Genomic DNA, 17390 nt, shown 5'->3' on the forward strand with positions numbered 1-17390 from the left:
TTTAGTAATTGAACTTTCAAAACGTAACTATTTTGATTTCTTAAAAATGAAGTAAAAATGGAAATAAAGGGACTAAAATGGTCATTTTTTAAAAGTACAAGACCAACACCAACATTTTGAAATTATAAAGACCAAAATGAATTAAAGTAAAAAGTATAATAACTAAAATGAACAAACACTAAAGATAAAGATACATGACTAAAATAGTATTTAGACAAAAATATATTATATATAAAAATATAATATTAAGAGGGATTNAAACACTAAAGATAAAGATACATGACTAAAATAGTATTTAGACAAAAATATATTATATATAAAAATATAATATTAAGAGGGATTGTCTGGAATCTTCGTATCGTGGTGTTTAACGCTAACGAGCGCAGCGTAGCGTGAGAAAAGAAGAGACTAAAGTATTGTTTGTGCGTTGCTTTGGGCCCAATTACTTGAGCCTAATCCTTCCCTCTCTCTTTCTTCCATTTCTAACAGAATTTTTTTCGTCTTTCCATTGCCTTTCCATCTATTCACCTTCGTTCTCTTCTTACTCATTTTCGTTATCATTCGCATTTTCCGCCTTTCTCCTATTTTTTTTCCTTTTTAATCCATCTCCGCAGTTATTATTGCTTGCTGATTCTTCTCCGCCGCGTCGTTACATTTTCTGACGATTTTCCGGTGAGCTTTTATGGTTTTGGTGATATCTATAGTGATTTTTGCTTATCGGCTTTGTTTTGGTTGACGTTCTGTTTAAACGCGCATTTCTGTGGTGTTTTTATTTTATTTTATTTTTAACGCGTTGCTTTGTGTTTAATAATTCTTTTTTTTGTTTTGTTTTGTTGTTTTGTTGATTGATGTTCTTGCTTGCGTTAGAAACTGATGCCGGAATTCCTTTGTGAAACTTGCTGATTACCGTTGATGTGCCTCGACGATCTTCTTCGTTTTAAGATTTTTTTCGTGATGAGTGTGAATTTGAATTCTACTTGTTTATTTCTCTCGTTTTTCAGTGTGATTGACTTTTTTTTTTTTTTTTGCTGCATTAGTAATTGTTGTTGGATTGACTACCTTTGTGAAACTAGCCGATTGCCGATGTTTTTGGACGATTGAATTTCGATTGTTGTGATTAGTGTAAATTTGAATTCTATTTGTTTTTTCTTTTCAGTTTTTTAAATTCTACGTATGTTTTTAGTGAGATTGATTGATTGTTTTTTTTTCCCCTGTATTAAGAGTTTAACTTACACTGCCATTGTGAAACTTGCCGGTCACTGGTCCTTGGGCGATTTTCTTTGTATTTCAATCTTTGGGAAAAGTGTAAGTGTGAATTTTATATGCCCTGGGACTCTGAAGCTAATTCACAATGTCTGTGTTCGGTAATTTTTATATTTCAGTTCTGAGGTATTTATGTGTTATCTATCGTGTAGAACTTCATTGAATTGCAAGCTTATGTTGGTTCACGAGATATTATATGATCAGCCTGTGGTCGAAAGATTTTAGAAGTTTGGTTGTACTTGTACATTCAGAGCTTTTGATCATAAAGATTGTGATGTGTTATTAGCAGATTTGCATAATGCAACGTTGTTTTATTGTGTCACAATCAGCTTATCCTAGGTATTTAATCTAATTAACTTGTTACATGCATCTGGAAGGTGGTAGCTAAGCAATCAACCTCATAGTTGTAACTTGCATTTGCCCATATTTTCTGTCAGTAAAAATTAGAAATAAAATCTTCACACTTTGTTTGCTCCAATGTTGATTGAGCTGATTAGTTTGCGAATTATGAATTATGTTATATTTCGTTGAAACAAGCCTGTAGGCTGTATTAGACTTGTTAGGTTCACTGTCCTATTTTGGCAATTATGGATTTTCATTGATTTTTTTTGGGTTGTGGGTGGGGGTGGGGGTGAAGGAACGTATAGGAACCATCAAATGGAACAACCCAAGAGCCGTGGGTGCTCCCTCCCAAAAAATTGGTTCGACAAAAAGGCTCTCCAATTTGAATAATCATGGAAAGATTTTAATTACAAAAAATGTCTGTGATTTGAACTCCACCAAGAGGCCATATGCTGTATACTATAGACAAAAGAAGTCTCAGTATTCCACGAATGAAAATTCTGCTTTGATCCTGACAGCACACCAGTTCCTGGTCTGCATGTTTCCCCTTCTTCGGATTCTTTCTTTTGGGGGCTTTAAGCAATCTTTATACATCAGGAACATTTGAGATTGGAATACTAATATTACTTTGTAATGACTATTTAATTTATCTTCTGACTGCTCCCTTTTGCACATTGACGCACTATACAGTTAAGAAGAATGTCATCCCCAATAATATGGCAACCCTTGCTGAAGACTATTTCTTTCCCTTTCACTAATTAGTAGAAAGCATAAAATTTTCATTAGATAACATAAAATTATAATGATAGATGTGACAATAACCCAAGTAAAATGCCATAGTTTGTAAACATTTCCTCTAGTTGGCATTGGAAGCAAAAGGATTCCACCTAGATGAGTTTTGGATGGTAGAACCACCCCATTGAAAAGGGGGAAATTACTAATTAATTACAGAAGTAAAGCTTCTTAAGGAAGCCTTAAATTTGATAAAACGATAGTATCACTCCTACCATAATTTTTTAACTAGGATTCTGAGAGCATGCTGCCACAACCCCTTGCCATCCGTTCGAAAGAAATTTTTTTATTCGTAGTTCCTGCGCATTGATTTCTAGTTTATCCTGATGTTTTAGGTTGACCTCTATAGAGTTGTGAATGAGAATAACGCTCTTGTTTTAACTCTGCCCACGATCTCTAGTTTTCTTCATTAGTTGGTTAAGCTGGCTTACTTGTTATTTTGAAGACAGGTCTAAAGAGATAGAGAAGAAGTGAAAGATTTTGGAGGAGTTGCGCATCTTGTTGTTTGTGTTGAAACCGTAGCATGCTGTGACCCAAGATTGAAACAAGCAATCATGTCACTAAAGAGCCAGGCTGAGCAACTACTTAAATATCTTGTACTATCAGATCCTGCTGTACCATACATTTCCATTCCCGCAGGCATACTTGCTAGCAAATTGGTACCCTCCTGTCATCTATGGCTCTTTTATCTTGTTGAATGTGGGTCCCTTGCATGCGACTTTATCTTCAATGCAATCATCATGATGTTAAAAGGTTGATAATATGCTAGTATTAGTTTCTTCTCTTTGTGAGTTTGCATGTGAAGTTTTTCTTCCTTTTATTTTTTTTTCCGGTCATTTGTAAATCATCCCTTGGTTCCTAGGTCTATGATCTGACTGATTTGATCAGCGGTGTTTACTTCAAGAGCTATTCTAACCTTTCCAGGATTCAGCGGGTGGAGTGGAACAACCGGTAAATGATCATTCCCTTCTTTGCATCAGTTTGTTTCTTTTTCCTTGTAATATGTTTTTTTGTGTTTGTTGTTTTTACAGGGCAATGTCAACTGTTCATGCTGTTTTCATCACAGCAGCAGCATTATACATGGTGTTTCTGTCAGATCTCTATTCTGACCGATATTTTCCCCTTGTTACCTTTCGTAGTTCAACAATATCTACATTTGGCCTGGGAGTAAGTGCAATCTCTGTACTAAATTTATATATATGAGTAGGTATATTACCATAGTGTGGAAAACTCTTAATATGTTGGAAATGTTAAGAAGGGTCTGAACTTTGTCAAGCTTAAAAACCATGGTGTGACAATAAAGATGGAAGATTGTCTCTTGTCCCGTCCCCCCTCCCCCCCCCCAAAAAAAAAACAGAGAAGGATGGAGATTTTTGTTGGAGGGAGTAGGCAGAGAGCAGTGTGAATGTGGCATGTTGATGACTAATACTCTTGATGGAAGTAATATACAAACTGAAATCAGAGAGAATATTTAAGAGAATACTCACGGATATCAAGGGCAAAAAAGAGACAATGTAACATAGTTGAATGTTTTGCTGTTGTGCTAGAGAATGATAAAAGTTTATGATTGAGAGCATTCGAAAAATAATGCTTTGGAACTAATTTCATGATGGGGTAATTTAAATCTGACCATTATTTCTGCAAATATAACAGCCCCCTCTCTCTCTCTTTGGGCACTACTTGGTGGAATTTTTTGGAGATGTTACGTTAAGATAGCATTTCTAAGCAGAGAGTTGGAGCGTTAAAATTCTACCATCACTTCACTCTCTTGTTCTACTTTCATCTCCTTTTCCTTCTATTTCTCAATTCTTCAAACAACTGTTCTTAGTACTTTGGGATTTCAGTCGTTTTTTATTTACTTTTTGTTTTATTATATTTGGAAGAGGCCTTTCGGGTGAATTCCAAGTAGTGGGTTAAAAGGCTCAAGCAAAAACCTCTGGATGACCAGACTCTTGTGGGTGGGGGGTTCAGTTTGTTAAATTTTTGTTAGGTGGGTGCTAAGCTCTTTTGTGACTTTCTTCTCCTTTGTCCTCCCCCCCCTTTTTTTAGGATTTTGTTGTCCGTCCTCGTTGATAGTGAGTTTCTGGAGGTTGTGGGTCTTCTCATTATTTCAAATAAGAGGGTTTCTGTTTGGAGAAGGGATGTTCGGGTATGGCTACCTAGAGGGCTTTCTGTGTTGTACTTTTTTTTCCCTTTATTTCTCCTCCCATTTATAGGGGGCTTCAGTTTTTAACTCTCCTTGGAAGGTAACTTTTCTAAGAAAGTGAAGTGCTTTGCTTGGTAAGTATTACAGGGTGATTGGTGAACACTGATTCTTTTGCAATAACAGTCTGCCTGGTTGTGTCCCTATCTTGACCATCTTTTGTGGGGTTGCAAGTTTGCTTACTCTCTTTGGAATTGTCTTTTTTAAGGTGTTTGGTGTGGTGGTGCTGTGTAATTAGGACTAATCGTGTTCCATAATGGAGTAGATCCTGATGCATTCTCCCTTTCATGAAATGGGAAGAGTCTGGTGGCAAGCTTGTTTTTTTGTTATTTTGTGGGGAGTGTAGCTCGAGAGGGATAGTAGAATTTTTAAAGGGGTGGAGATGTGGTGAGGTTTAATGTGCCTCTGTGGGTGCCCGATAATCAATTTTTTTGTTTTTTTCCCTGCTTGGTGTGTTATTCTTTTGGATTGGAGTCTGTTCTTATAGTTTTTTTTCAAGACTCCTTTAGTTTTGTGGGCTTTTATTATTATTTTATTATTATTTTTGTATGTCCTTGTATATTCTTTTTTTCCCCCCTCTTTGAAAGCTTCGTTTCTTATTAAACAATAAATATATATTCCTTTGGAAGAGGGACGTGGGGTGAGGGGGAGTGGCCAACTCTGAACTGCTTTTTCTGTTGTTGGACGATCTGAAAATCTACTTATGTTCTGTTTCTCATGCCTATCTCTTCTAATTTAAGCTCTTTATGCTTTTGTTTCTAATAGTAGCCCCCTACACCATCATTTCCATAATTGACTTTAAAAAAAACATTTACTTGAAATTTTGCCAACCTAAAACATAGCTTAGGGATAAAGCATTTACTCTAGTGCTATCATATAATCGTTGGTTCAACCCTCCCCCAGTAATTATTGAACTCGGGATAGACTTAAATTTTGATGACGCTCCTGCAGGTGTCTGTCGGTTACTTCATAACTGATCTTGGGATGATCCTTTGGTTTTACCCTGCAATTGGTGGAATGGAGTACGTAAGTGCATTCTCCCTTTAAGTATTACAAGTTATTTATATTCCCGCCATCTTATCTTGTGTTCTTTAGGGGAAAAATGTCGTGGGAAGTCTGTTGTTTGTTGGAGATACTGACAATGTTATTTTTTCAGGTGATACATCATCTGCTTTCCCTCGTAGCTGTGGCCTATGCCATGTTAACTGGTGAGGGGCAGCTTTACACCTACATGGTTCTCATCTCAGAGACAACCACCCCTGGGATCAATTTGAGATGGTAATTTGCTATTAGTAAATTATAGGTCAAAATACCATTTTGGTCCCTATATTTTAAAGTTTGTTCAATTTTAGTTCCTAATACTTTCAATAAAACTTAAATTTAGTCCATACTGCTAATTGTTTCCTAAAATTTTTATTATCTATTAGCATTTTGACAATAAATTTTGATCACATATTCACATATTATATTTCCTTGCATTGAAATCATTGTCATTTTTTAGCTAATTTCAGTAAAAATTAACTTTGAGGCACTAAATTTAAGACTTATTGAGATTGAACAAACTTCAAAGTACATGGATCACTTATATTTTAACCTAAATTATAATTATCAAGTGAGATGGCGTTGATTTTGACTTCAAATTTGTTCATACTTCTTGTTGGTATAAACATGCTCAAAGGAATGGATATATCTCTACGTCGTGCAAACCTTTTGCTCAGAATATAATATTTATGTCTGCATAGGTACCTTGACACAGCTGGAATGAAGAAGTCAAAAGCATACCTCATAAATGGAGTTGTAATATTCTTCGCATGGCTGGTGAGTCAAAAATATCTAATCATTATTATATATATATATATTATATATATATATTTAATTTTACATTTATTTCAACAATTTAACCATATGTATTACATTTTTTTTTTCAGGTTGCGAGAATTCTTTTGTTCATGTACATGTTTTTACCATGTTTACTTACACTTGAATCAGGTATCATCAATCGCACCTTTCTTCGCCTCATAACATTCGGTCAATTATTTGTTGAAGTTATTGGATTTTTACTGTTTGTTCATTGATTGTCAAAACATTTGCAATATTTTACTGCTCCAATATGATCATTTCGGAATTTTGCTTGTTGCCATATGCATATATATCCATTTGCTTGTTTAGTAATCAATTTAACAATTTTCTTTTATAACAAAAATTTTGATATGAAATTTAAAAAGGAAAAAAGAAACTGATCTCTAAATTTTCATGGAAGTTACAATTTAGTCCCTAAATATAACTTGACAACAATATAGTTTGTGTACTTTAGCATGTAACAATTTAGTGCATATACTTTCAATTTTTTAATTCTCGTTGCAAAACACTATCAAAAATTTGTGTCAATGCTATGATCTGGTGTTTGTAGTTTATGAACATACTTAATCTTAATCAATTTATCAATCTATGTAGGTAACATTTCATTACATTGCAATAATGTTTCCTCAGAACTAAATTGTTACAATTTTAAAGTCGGTCTAAATTGTTACTTCATAAAAGTTTAGTGACTAAATATGTTTTTAATCAAAATATAATTGTATAAATGAAGAAAGAAAAACACCATCCAAATGAAGCTATATTCCCCCCCCCCCCCCCGCGCCCCCCACCCCCCCCCCAAAAAAAAAAAAAAAAAGGTTAACAGAGCTCATTATATAATTGCAAAAAAGGGAGTTGTTTCCCCACCAAGATAAAGTTAAAAAAAAAAAAAAACATTTGTCAGCATGAACCCAGTTCAGCAGTTGAGGTATTTTCTCATTTTCTTGAGGATGGAATTTCCGAGTATCAAATCAAAAAATAAAAGGAAAGGTTTTTTTCTGTTGTCTTTTTATTTTGGAATAATTTTGTGATATCTCTCACATCAATTCGACAATTTTCGAATTTACCAACCATATATGGAATTGATTTTTGGATACGGTGCGGGAGAGTGTTTATCAGGGTTCTCCTTCTTTATTATTATTATTTTTTCAAATATATATATATATATGAAGTGCGTTAAACATTTTTGTGATCTCTCTCACATCAATTCTTTATTATTTTTTTTTTTAAAATTAATATGAAGTGCGTTAATATTCTCTCTTGGGGATTCTTGTTGTTCGTAGCGTGCTAGACCAATCATGTCTTTTTTGAGAATAATTCTGTGATCATAGCTGTGCCAATACTAGTTCATTCAGTCAAAATATTTAACTTTAAATTGTTATTATTTAATAATTTAATGCCAAAACATATAATAAAGTTGTGAAAATGTTGTGGTTAGTAACGTAATATGTTTGTAATATCTTGTTTATTTTCAATGAATTTGAGAAGAAATAGATGTACTTGTTCATTCATAAGTCATAACAGCCTGCACACGGATTTGTCTTTTTGATTAAACAAATGAAAAACGCTTGTTCTGAATTTGTGAAAACTAATGCATTTCCTTTTCAATAATGATACAGGTCCTACAGATGCACGTTTTTGGGCAATTTTTGGTTTTCGTGGTTCCATTGATATTATCGGTTATGAACTTGACGTGGTTCGCTAAAATATTCAAAGGATTGAAAAAGACATTAGCGAAAAGACAATGAAAAACCAAAAGAAAAACATCTGCTCTGCTTTTTGGGCCAACATTGTGACATAAAGGTAGCTCGCTCTTAAAAGGTCTTTCTCTTCGTCAATACCCTCCCTCCACTTGTACATGTTGAAGTTGCTAAATTGTACAATTTCATGTTGAAATAAGTACATAGGTAGCCATTCTAGTAGGAAAAAATATTGGGAAAAAAATAGCATAATTTAATGCATAATGATTGTTTATTGTAGATATATAGGAAGGTTTTTTCCCCTTTTCTCGGTGCCCTTAGTCTATCCTCGTGTGTTTCAGGTTTGTGTCTATTTGGTTCATGAACTTTAAAATGAAATTAGTCATCGAAGTTTTAATTTTGTCTAATTAGTCTTTAGATGTTCAAAATATGTAGAAGCCTCCCAATAGTTCCTTGGCCTATTAACGTTAGAAATTAATTGATTTAATAGATATAAATTATTATTTCTAATAAAATTGTAGATTGTAAACTTTTAAAATTGTGTTTAGTACATAATGTTGTAGGTCAAGGGTTTATTGCATGTTTAAAGACCAATTAGATTCTTTTTAAAGTATATACACTTTTTAATTTTTAATTTAGAGACTAAATAAACACTAAACTTTATATATCTTAACCTGATATAACATTACAACAACATATGACATGTAATCCACAGAGAAGTGTAATAAAATAAACTTAAAGCTATGAATATAATGGAAGAGTTTAGGGTTTTTTCATATGGTTAGGTCCAAATTGATATGGCGGTGAGGATGGGAGAATTCTTTGAGATGTACAAAATTGAGTTGGGAGATGGAGATAGAATTGGAAGAGCTGTTGTTATCTTGATCACTTAACTGTCTTTCTAGAATTTGTTGTGTCATTGAAGGTTTGAGGGATAATGTGAGTTCACAATCACATGTTTGGTCCTCTAACATTGAACCTCCAATGCATTCCTCCTCTGATTCTGATTCTGATTCTGAATCTGAATCCTACAAAATTGAAATAGCAAATTTTGCTTATTCTTTCTTTGTTCAACCAATATATGTATAATTTTTAACGATGTATAAAGTTAATAATTTGGGTTTCACTTGGTAACTATTTGATTTTTGGTATTTAGTTTTTGAAAATTCAACCTATAATCACTTCTTCCACCATTGTTTTTTTTTTTCTTATGTTTTAAAAAATCAAGTCAAATTTTGAAAATTAAAAAAAAAAAGTAATTTTGAAAATTTTTGATTTCGTTATTAGAATTTAGTTAAGTAAGATGAATGCTTTTGAGAGAAAATATGTTTTAATTTTAAAAAATAGCTGACATTTTTCTTGTCATGCTCAGGCTGTTAGCTATTGGAAACACCCGATCTTTTATTGTTTGAAGATACAGATAAAAATGCTTTAAAAAGTTTGTTAGAATCATATTTAATATAGTTGGAGCCACTAATCTAGAGCATGTTGGCATCAGGGAAAAAAAAGAAAAAAAAAAAAAGAAACTTTGGATGCTAAAAACAATGTGTCTGTGTTCATTTTTTTTTTAAAAAAAATAATAGTTTTTTTTTTCTTTTTTTCATTTTTAGCAAGGAAAAGGGAAGTATGGATTAGATGCAACTTATGTTCACCTAATCATTGTCTTTGATATAATATTCCAAAGAGATTAGATTAATAATTCTGTACGCTTTGATGATACTAAAGCAACGAAGCCATAGCAAGAAAAATTTTATCCTTTGTTTTATTCCCATCGCAACCCTCGAGTCTTGTATGCCTTTCTAAGCACTTAAATCATTCAAAAAATGTTAACCACATTTTCTACAAATGAACATTTCTTTAGGAAGTGCCATCCAACATGAGAAGGGGTGTTTGGACTTCTAATTTCAAGTGGGTGGAGTGAGTTATGTTTGGGGCTCCAATTATAATAGTTAGTGTTTCAAACTATTATAACCTATAATCATGTACAATATTATTATTATAAATATCTTTTTGTTACAATAATTACTATTTGTTAGAGTTGTTTCCTATTTCTTACTTATCCCCTCTTTTCCTCTTTGTTACCGTGTATACTATTTACTATTAGATTAAAATAGTTTGCACCTCAAATACAAATTATTATAATTCAGACCAAAATAATCTACATCTTAAACACAAATTATTATAGCCTATAGGCCATTATAACCCACAAACTATAATAACTAATTCATCGTTCTAAATCCTTCCTAAATCCTTTGGAGTTAGCCAGACACTAACTAGTGTTAATAAGCTTTTAAGACCAATCAATTCCCCTTTCTCCAAAGAATTTAAATCTTAGATGCACCACTTATGTATGTATGTATTTGTCAAAATGGGACTGTTTTCTAGATGATTTTGAGCTGGGAAGGCATATCTGAGAATTGAGGAATGTAGGCCGAATGAGAGACTTTAATTTTGCCACTACGCTACGACATTTCATTCCACAATTATTTTGAGCTAGAGCACCACCAAGTCATATATAGATAATCATACTTTTTATGTAAAATATTATTTTAAGAGCAATGATTAAGTACAATCTAGATTGTACCTAATCTCCATACAACATTTTCTTTTTTATACAGAAAAGAAATTGTCATTGACAGATTTTTATTAGGTGCAATTTAGGTTGCATCCAAAATTTCCCCTTATTCGGCTAGATTAGTAATTCAACCTAGTGAAATTTATTGAGATATGTATTTTTGCAACTCCGACTTCAAAGCGAGACCAATTGAGCATACTTGGATACATGGGAAAGGATCTTTGAAATCAATTCAATGGCTATATACTATTATAACATTTCCACGGTTGTTTCAAGGGTATTGATAAAAATGTTTTTAAAAAGTTTGTTAGAAGACAAATAAATTTCTAATGTATTGGGAATATTTTCAAAATTAGAAAAAAAAAAAAAAAAAAAAAAGAATGTTAACAGATGTGTTGGATAAGATTAACTATAAATTGACTATCACATTTGAAATAAATTTTGGAGTATTATTTACCTGTTGAGAAATAATTCTGTCTTTTATGTTGGATGAAGATTTGTGTATTCTATCACTTCTTTTGAACTCTTCTTCTTCTCCCAATATCCTGCAAAATATTGGATAGAGAGTGATAAACAATTACTTTTATTTTTTAAATTAGCTTGAAGGAGATGACTAAAATAAATCACATAATTAAAACCTTGTTATATAAACTATATTTAAATATGTTAAAATCATAATTTTGTCAACCCATTAGTTTTTTTTAATTAAAAAGATTGATGTTTCAAACGTTTCATAATCAATAATTCATCATATAAATATCAGTTAAAATATATAATTAATCTCACAAGTATTTATCTCAACGTAAAACTATGCATAGTTTAAATTAATATTTTGATTTTCAAACCCTTATATATAAAATAGAAATTAAACTATATTTTAATCTACACATAACTCACATTACTCTAATCAAACTTCAAAATTTTATTACAGTATTTGAATGTTAAATGTTACATTTTAAATTCTGTCTATTGCATAAAAGACGATTTTAGTAACATAAATTTTACATGAATTATTTAGACAATATGTGGAATTTATCGGTAGTTATCACTCACCCCTATTGTATTATAAATAAAAAATAAAAAAACTACTTTAGTTGTTTAGTGACATAAATTTTACATTAATATATGCTTTGTTGGTTTTCAAATGTAAAAATTGAAACTATTTTTTCTATGGAAAGTCGATTATTTTTTGCCATTGCCCAATCCGAGAAAAGAGGGGGGGAAAAAGATACTGTTTGCATCTGCCATTCTTGGATATTTTTTTTTAAATAAAAAAGTTAATTTTTAATTTTAAAATATGGCCATTTATAAAAGTTTTTATAAGAGAATATACTATTTCAAACTATTTAGACAAATATGGTAATTTTTAAGCTGGATGACATGGATGGTGTTAGAGACGACAACGTTGAAGTGGAAACGAACATAGGAACCAGAGGCGATGGAAGTCGGTTTGGGTATCTTCCCAATAGGAAGAGAGCAAGATATAAAGATAAGATAACCCATTAAAAGGTGAAGAGAAGCTCAATTTAGAATAGGTTGCATCTTTTAAGACCTTACAAAATACAATGTATTCCTAACTAGTTTGAAAAGTAAATAATTTTATAAAAACTTTGAAAAAAAAATGGGAGAAATTTTTCCAAATTGAACAAATGCTAAACTATTTACAGAAATAGCAAAAAAAAATACTAATAGACTTCTATCAATGTCTATTAGGGATAGACTTCTATCAGTTTTTATGACTAATAGACATTGATAGACTTTTATCAACCTCTATTAAAGAAATTAAAATTTTACTATTTTATATAAATAGTTTTTTTTTTATCTTTCTATCTTTTGTAAATCCTCAAAAAAAAAAATGTTATATTAAAAGAAAGTCGCAACAATTCATACTTTTATTTATTTCCTAAGACACAACATTACAAAAAGATTTTATAGATGCATTCGAGGCCATGCACGTGAATGATATATGACCTTCTACAGCCCAGCCATTCCAAGTGTTTTTTTTTTGGCGAAGAAAGTATTTAGTTTTTAAAAATACTTATAAATTACAACAAACTATTTTATTAAAATGAGATTGTCACAGTTCATATTGAAGGCCCGTACGTTTGTAACCATCTATATTTTACTGTTTAGTTTTTTAAAAATTTGTCGTGCCATTCTCATTGTCTCTTTACAATACTTCACATATTTTAAAATCTATAGTCAAATATGTTTTTTAAGAAAAAAACAATGTTCATTTTTTTAAAAAAAATTATTATTTTTTTAGTTTTAAAAATCGAATTAAATTTTGAAGACATCTAAAAAGTAGAGAAAAAAAAAAACTTTTAGGTAGAAATAGTGTTATAAGCTCACTTCTAAAAAATAAAAAATACAAAACTAACACATTAGACATTGTTTGGTAATCATTTAATTTTTGGTATTTGATTTTTAAAAGTTAAACTTTTTTCTTCCCTATTTCTTGTACAATGGTTTGCATCCTTTTTAAATATAATTGTTGAATTCTTAACCAAATTCTAAAAACAAAAATAAGTTTTTAAAAGTTACTTTTTTTAGTTTCCAAAATATGGCTTAGTTTTTTAAAGCATGCACAAAAAGTAGATAATAAATGAAGAAATTTAAAGGGAAAAGCAATGCCCTTAAGTTTAATTTTAAAAAACAAAAACAAAAAATCAAATGGTTACCATTTTATGTTTTTTATTTTTGAAATTTATGTTTGTTTTCTCAAATAGATTTCACATTTCTTAAAGGAACAATTAAATTTTTAAAACATTGATATATAGTTGATAATAATAAATTTTTGAAAAAAATTGTAAGTGAAAGTAGAATGTTTATAAATTTAATTTTTAAAACTAAAAACTAAAAATAAAATAATTATAGAATGAGGTGAAAATTAACGTTAGGAAATTTATAAGTAAATTATAAGAGAATTATATAGTATCGGCGGTATATAAGAAGGTGAAGAAAAATGAGGAACATACCCACTTGAAGAGGAGACTGAAGATAAGAAGGTTTTGATATCAGAAGAGTGCAATGTTCTTCTTCTTGTCTGCTTCATGCCTTGACTCATCACTACATCCTCACACTTACTCCCATTCTCTAATTTAATACTTCTGTACATCTATCCCAAAAATAAATTTTAAAATATTACAAATAAAAAATATTCTCTTATAAGATAAAAATAAAAAATAATAATTTAGCTTCTAAAAAAATTAGAATTGATTTCGTATAGTTTATAATTAAACTAGTCTTTTAAGGTTTGAATAAATTCAAATTTTAGGGAACATTTGAGGCGAGGAGTTGGTTATTATAGTCTTAGATTATTATAATTAAATTATAGTTGTTGTGTTTGGGATGTAGATCATTTTAATTTGAGTTATATTAATATGTGATTGAAGTGTAAACTATTTTAGTTTGAGGAGCAAATAGTAAACATTATAGTAAATAATTAAAAAAAAATGGTGAAGGTAAAATAGTAAAAACCATAGCAAATACTAAATACTATAGCAAATGGGGTTTTGAAATAGTTTTGACTATAGCTAATTGAGGATACAAAATAATTTGTACCAAGAAGTGATTATTATAGGGCTAGCATAGTCCTATAATAACCACTAAATTTGCCCCAAATGTCTTCTTAATTAAAACGACTAAATTCTAACTTTTTCTAAATTATAGAATAATTTAATTGAAATAGCAAAATATCAATATTTATCGATATAGACTCTGATAAATCTGAAGTAATAGACCGTAATAGATTCTGATAGAAGATTATCCGGATCTATCATTGTAACAATGATATTTTTATGAATTTAAAAATAGTTGTTCATAATTTAATCCCATATATATACACACACGTTACAAAGAATAATGGATACATATTAGATTAAAATAGAATAATGGATATTTACAAGTAATGATTAAAAAAGTGAGTAGCGTCGCCATGCAAGAACTCATAATTATTCTATTTCTTTGTCTTTAATTTCATATATAAATGAATTAAAAAAGGGCTACTTTTCTGTCCTGATGTATGGAATTTACCTAACCAAAACTTAATTCTTTATTTTAATTTCTAAAAATGCTTCATTAATTAAATAAAACCAATGTCCTACTCCTACGCCTAGTAGGCTACTACTACTATTATTTTTTTTCATCTTATCTGTTTGGCTTAATTCCATTTTCACATTTAGAGAGAGAGAGAATCTACACAGCCTCATTCAAATATTTGAATAAATTCCTCCTTAATTTTTCTTCCTAATTCGCCTTTTCCGGCTATGAAAAGCTCTTAATTACAGATCACGTTTGCCTCATTAATTTTACTAAATTCGAGTTTATGCGTTAGAAAACTCAAATTTACTTGACAAAAACGTGTTTATTCGGAGGATTTTTATATTGTTTTGCGATAGGTTTATGAGATTCAGCAGACTCAAACAAGTTGATACGAAATTACAAATTCAAAATTATAAGCCAAACCTAATAAAACAAGAGTTTAATTCGCTTGTATAAATTTTGGAATCACTTCAAATGATTGAGAATCAAGGTAAGCAGGGTCAGATCGCAATGAACTATAAATAAATAAATAAGAAAAGAAATCGGAGAAGTTTTATTTTGTGAATTGATGAGGAAATGTAATTGAAATATATACACAAAAAGGAATGAACTCAATCGAACGATATAGCGATGAAAATAATTAGCGTTAAATCAAAATTCAAATCATCAAAAGTACCTGTAAATGACTCTTTATGTGTGAAATCTTCAATCCTTTCACTCCCATCATTTGCAGGATTCTTTTCGGCGTTGCTTCTGCAACAAATCAGATTTTCAGAAAAAGGCAAATCAAAGATTCCAATACGGACGATCCGAGGCGCACAAACACACTCTCTCTCATGTTTTCTGTAACAGTTTTCTGTTTCCAAAGCAAAAACACGCCGTGAAATGAACCAAAACAGCTTTAACTAAATAAAACTTACGATTTCTTCCGCCAAGGATCTCGACTGTTCGAACGAAGTACCGATGAAGCTCCGGCGTCCACCGCAGCCTTGGAAGTTCCGATTTATTGTACTGTCTAACTCCGATTCGTTCCGATGAATTGGATTTCATCTTCTTTTTGCAGAAAAACGAAGAAATTATCTGGTTGTACTAATGAAGCAGAAGAAGAGACGAAAAAGATGAAAATCGATTGATAGAATTGTTAGGTGAAATCAGATGATGATGAAGAGGACGTTGATTTTGAAATTCGCTTAAAATTCGTGAATAATGGAGGGAGGAGATCACAAAAAACGAAGCGAAGAGAAAATCGGAGACGGGCAGCAGTAATTATAGAAAGGCAGATACCGAAATCCTCTCTAGTCTAACGCCCTAGACTTCTACACTAAGTCATTTTTTTATCAACTTCCTTTACATGTTTTTTCCCTTTTTATATTCCCTCTTTTAATTCATTTTCAAAAATTCCTTCCACGTATATATACATTTATATTATTTTTAATATTTTTTTATTCCCAACTTTTATATGAAAGTAACAATTTAATTAATAAGATTTCTTATGTAATGATTTTATCGTAAAAAATATTAGAGCAAACATAATTTATATTCTAAATTTTGGGTGGTATGAATTTAAACCTTAAATTATTAATTTTTATTTAAATATTTAATTTTTCCAATTAAACTTAAAGGGAATGAATTTATAAATTTTATTAGGATTATATTTGAAAATCGTCAATGTATAAATTCTTATACGTTTATACGCTTCTATAAATGTTGATTTAACAAAATTGACTACTATAATTTAAATGAACAAATTTCAAATAAATCTTAGTTGAGGGTCTAAATTTATTCGTTTGTGTAAGTTTAAATATTTAATCGATGAAGTTATCAGAAATAAAACGTAATAAATGGTTTAATTAAATTCATACATTTTTGAAAAAAATACAAATATTAACCTAGAATATAAATTGATACAATCTCTAAATTTAGGGAGATAAGTTAATATTTATCTGATAAAAATAAATTGTTACATATCAAAATTCAAGAATTAAATTATTACAAATTTGAAAGTATAAGTGACTATCAAGTGTCAACTACTTCAAATTTGAAACTTCACATGAAAAGTGAGTTTTATTTTTGTTTTTTTTTTTTTTAATCTGGATATTATTATATTGCTCTAAGACTGCTATTTTTGAAAATTTCCTTTCATACCTAATATATGCTTTATGGTTTCGTTTTCCTTTTATGATATAAAAAAGCTTCTATTTTAATAATTTTCTTTATATGCCTCTCTCCTAAAATTATTTCGAATGGACAGCCAAACTTTTAAATGTATATGAACAAAATTTGTCCTCCTAAAAAAGTTAAATATTTATTTACAAAATATTGACCATATATATACATTGCGGTGAACTTTAGAAACATAATGAGAATAGGAACATCAATAAAATATAATATTAAAATATTAAAATATAATAAATAAATAAATAAATAAATATTAAAATAAATAAAATATAAATACATAAATAAATAAATAAATAAAATAAATTAACAAAATAAAAAATAAAAAATTTCTTTAAAATCTCCACTTTCTCCAATTTTTATGGATTTTGTTCAATGTGCATATTTCAAAATCCACCAAATGCCACCAGGCAATTTGGCAAATAGGGGTGGATTACAT

General features: G+C 30.2%; 2 protein-coding genes across 2 annotated transcripts; one reads left to right on the forward strand and one right to left on the reverse strand.

The window, feature by feature from the left end:
• Nucleotides 1–381: 381 nt before the first annotated feature.
• Nucleotides 382–8507, forward strand: LOC120086729 (TLC domain-containing protein 4-like). Its single transcript, XM_039043515.1, is given in 10 exon segments — nt 382–672; nt 2847–3056; nt 3260–3348; nt 3429–3564; nt 5552–5626; nt 5757–5878; nt 6343–6418; nt 6529–6558; nt 6560–6589; nt 8077–8507. Coding segments are annotated over 9 exon segments (792 nt in total). The 5' UTR covers nt 382–672; nt 2847–2951; the 3' UTR covers nt 8206–8507.
• A 194-nt stretch (nt 8508–8701) lies between these two features.
• Nucleotides 8702–16138, reverse strand: LOC120086730 (myb family transcription factor MPH1-like). Its single transcript, XM_039043516.1, has 5 exons — nt 15697–16138; nt 15453–15529; nt 13711–13850; nt 11190–11277; nt 8702–9185 (listed from the first exon to the last, which is right to left on the reverse strand). The coding sequence occupies exons 1-5, from the start codon at nt 15824–15826 to the stop codon at nt 8931–8933; spliced, it is 690 nt and encodes a 229-aa protein (XP_038899444.1). The 5' UTR covers nt 15827–16138; the 3' UTR covers nt 8702–8930.
• Between the last annotated feature and the right edge of the window lie 1252 nt (nt 16139–17390).

The sequence above is a fragment of the Benincasa hispida genome, chromosome 9 (assembly GCF_009727055.1).
Source record: "Benincasa hispida cultivar B227 chromosome 9, ASM972705v1, whole genome shotgun sequence".
In the NCBI taxonomy this organism is placed as follows: domain Eukaryota; kingdom Viridiplantae; phylum Streptophyta; class Magnoliopsida; order Cucurbitales; family Cucurbitaceae; genus Benincasa; species Benincasa hispida.

Bases quoted from the DNA above. Each gene is read 5' to 3' on its own strand.
- LOC120086730 (XM_039043516.1), bottom strand. From the start codon at position 15,826: ATGAAATCCAATTCATCGGAACGAATCGGAGTTAGACAGTACAATAAA. The intron at 11,278-13,710 runs GTATGTTCCTCA...AATATTTTGCAG, and splicing joins TCAGTCTCCTCTTCAAGTGG to GATATTGGGAGAAGAAGAAG. The intron at 9,186-11,189 runs GTAAATAATACT...TCAATTTTGTAG, and splicing joins ACAGAATTATTTCTCAACAG to GATTCAGATTCAGAATCAGA.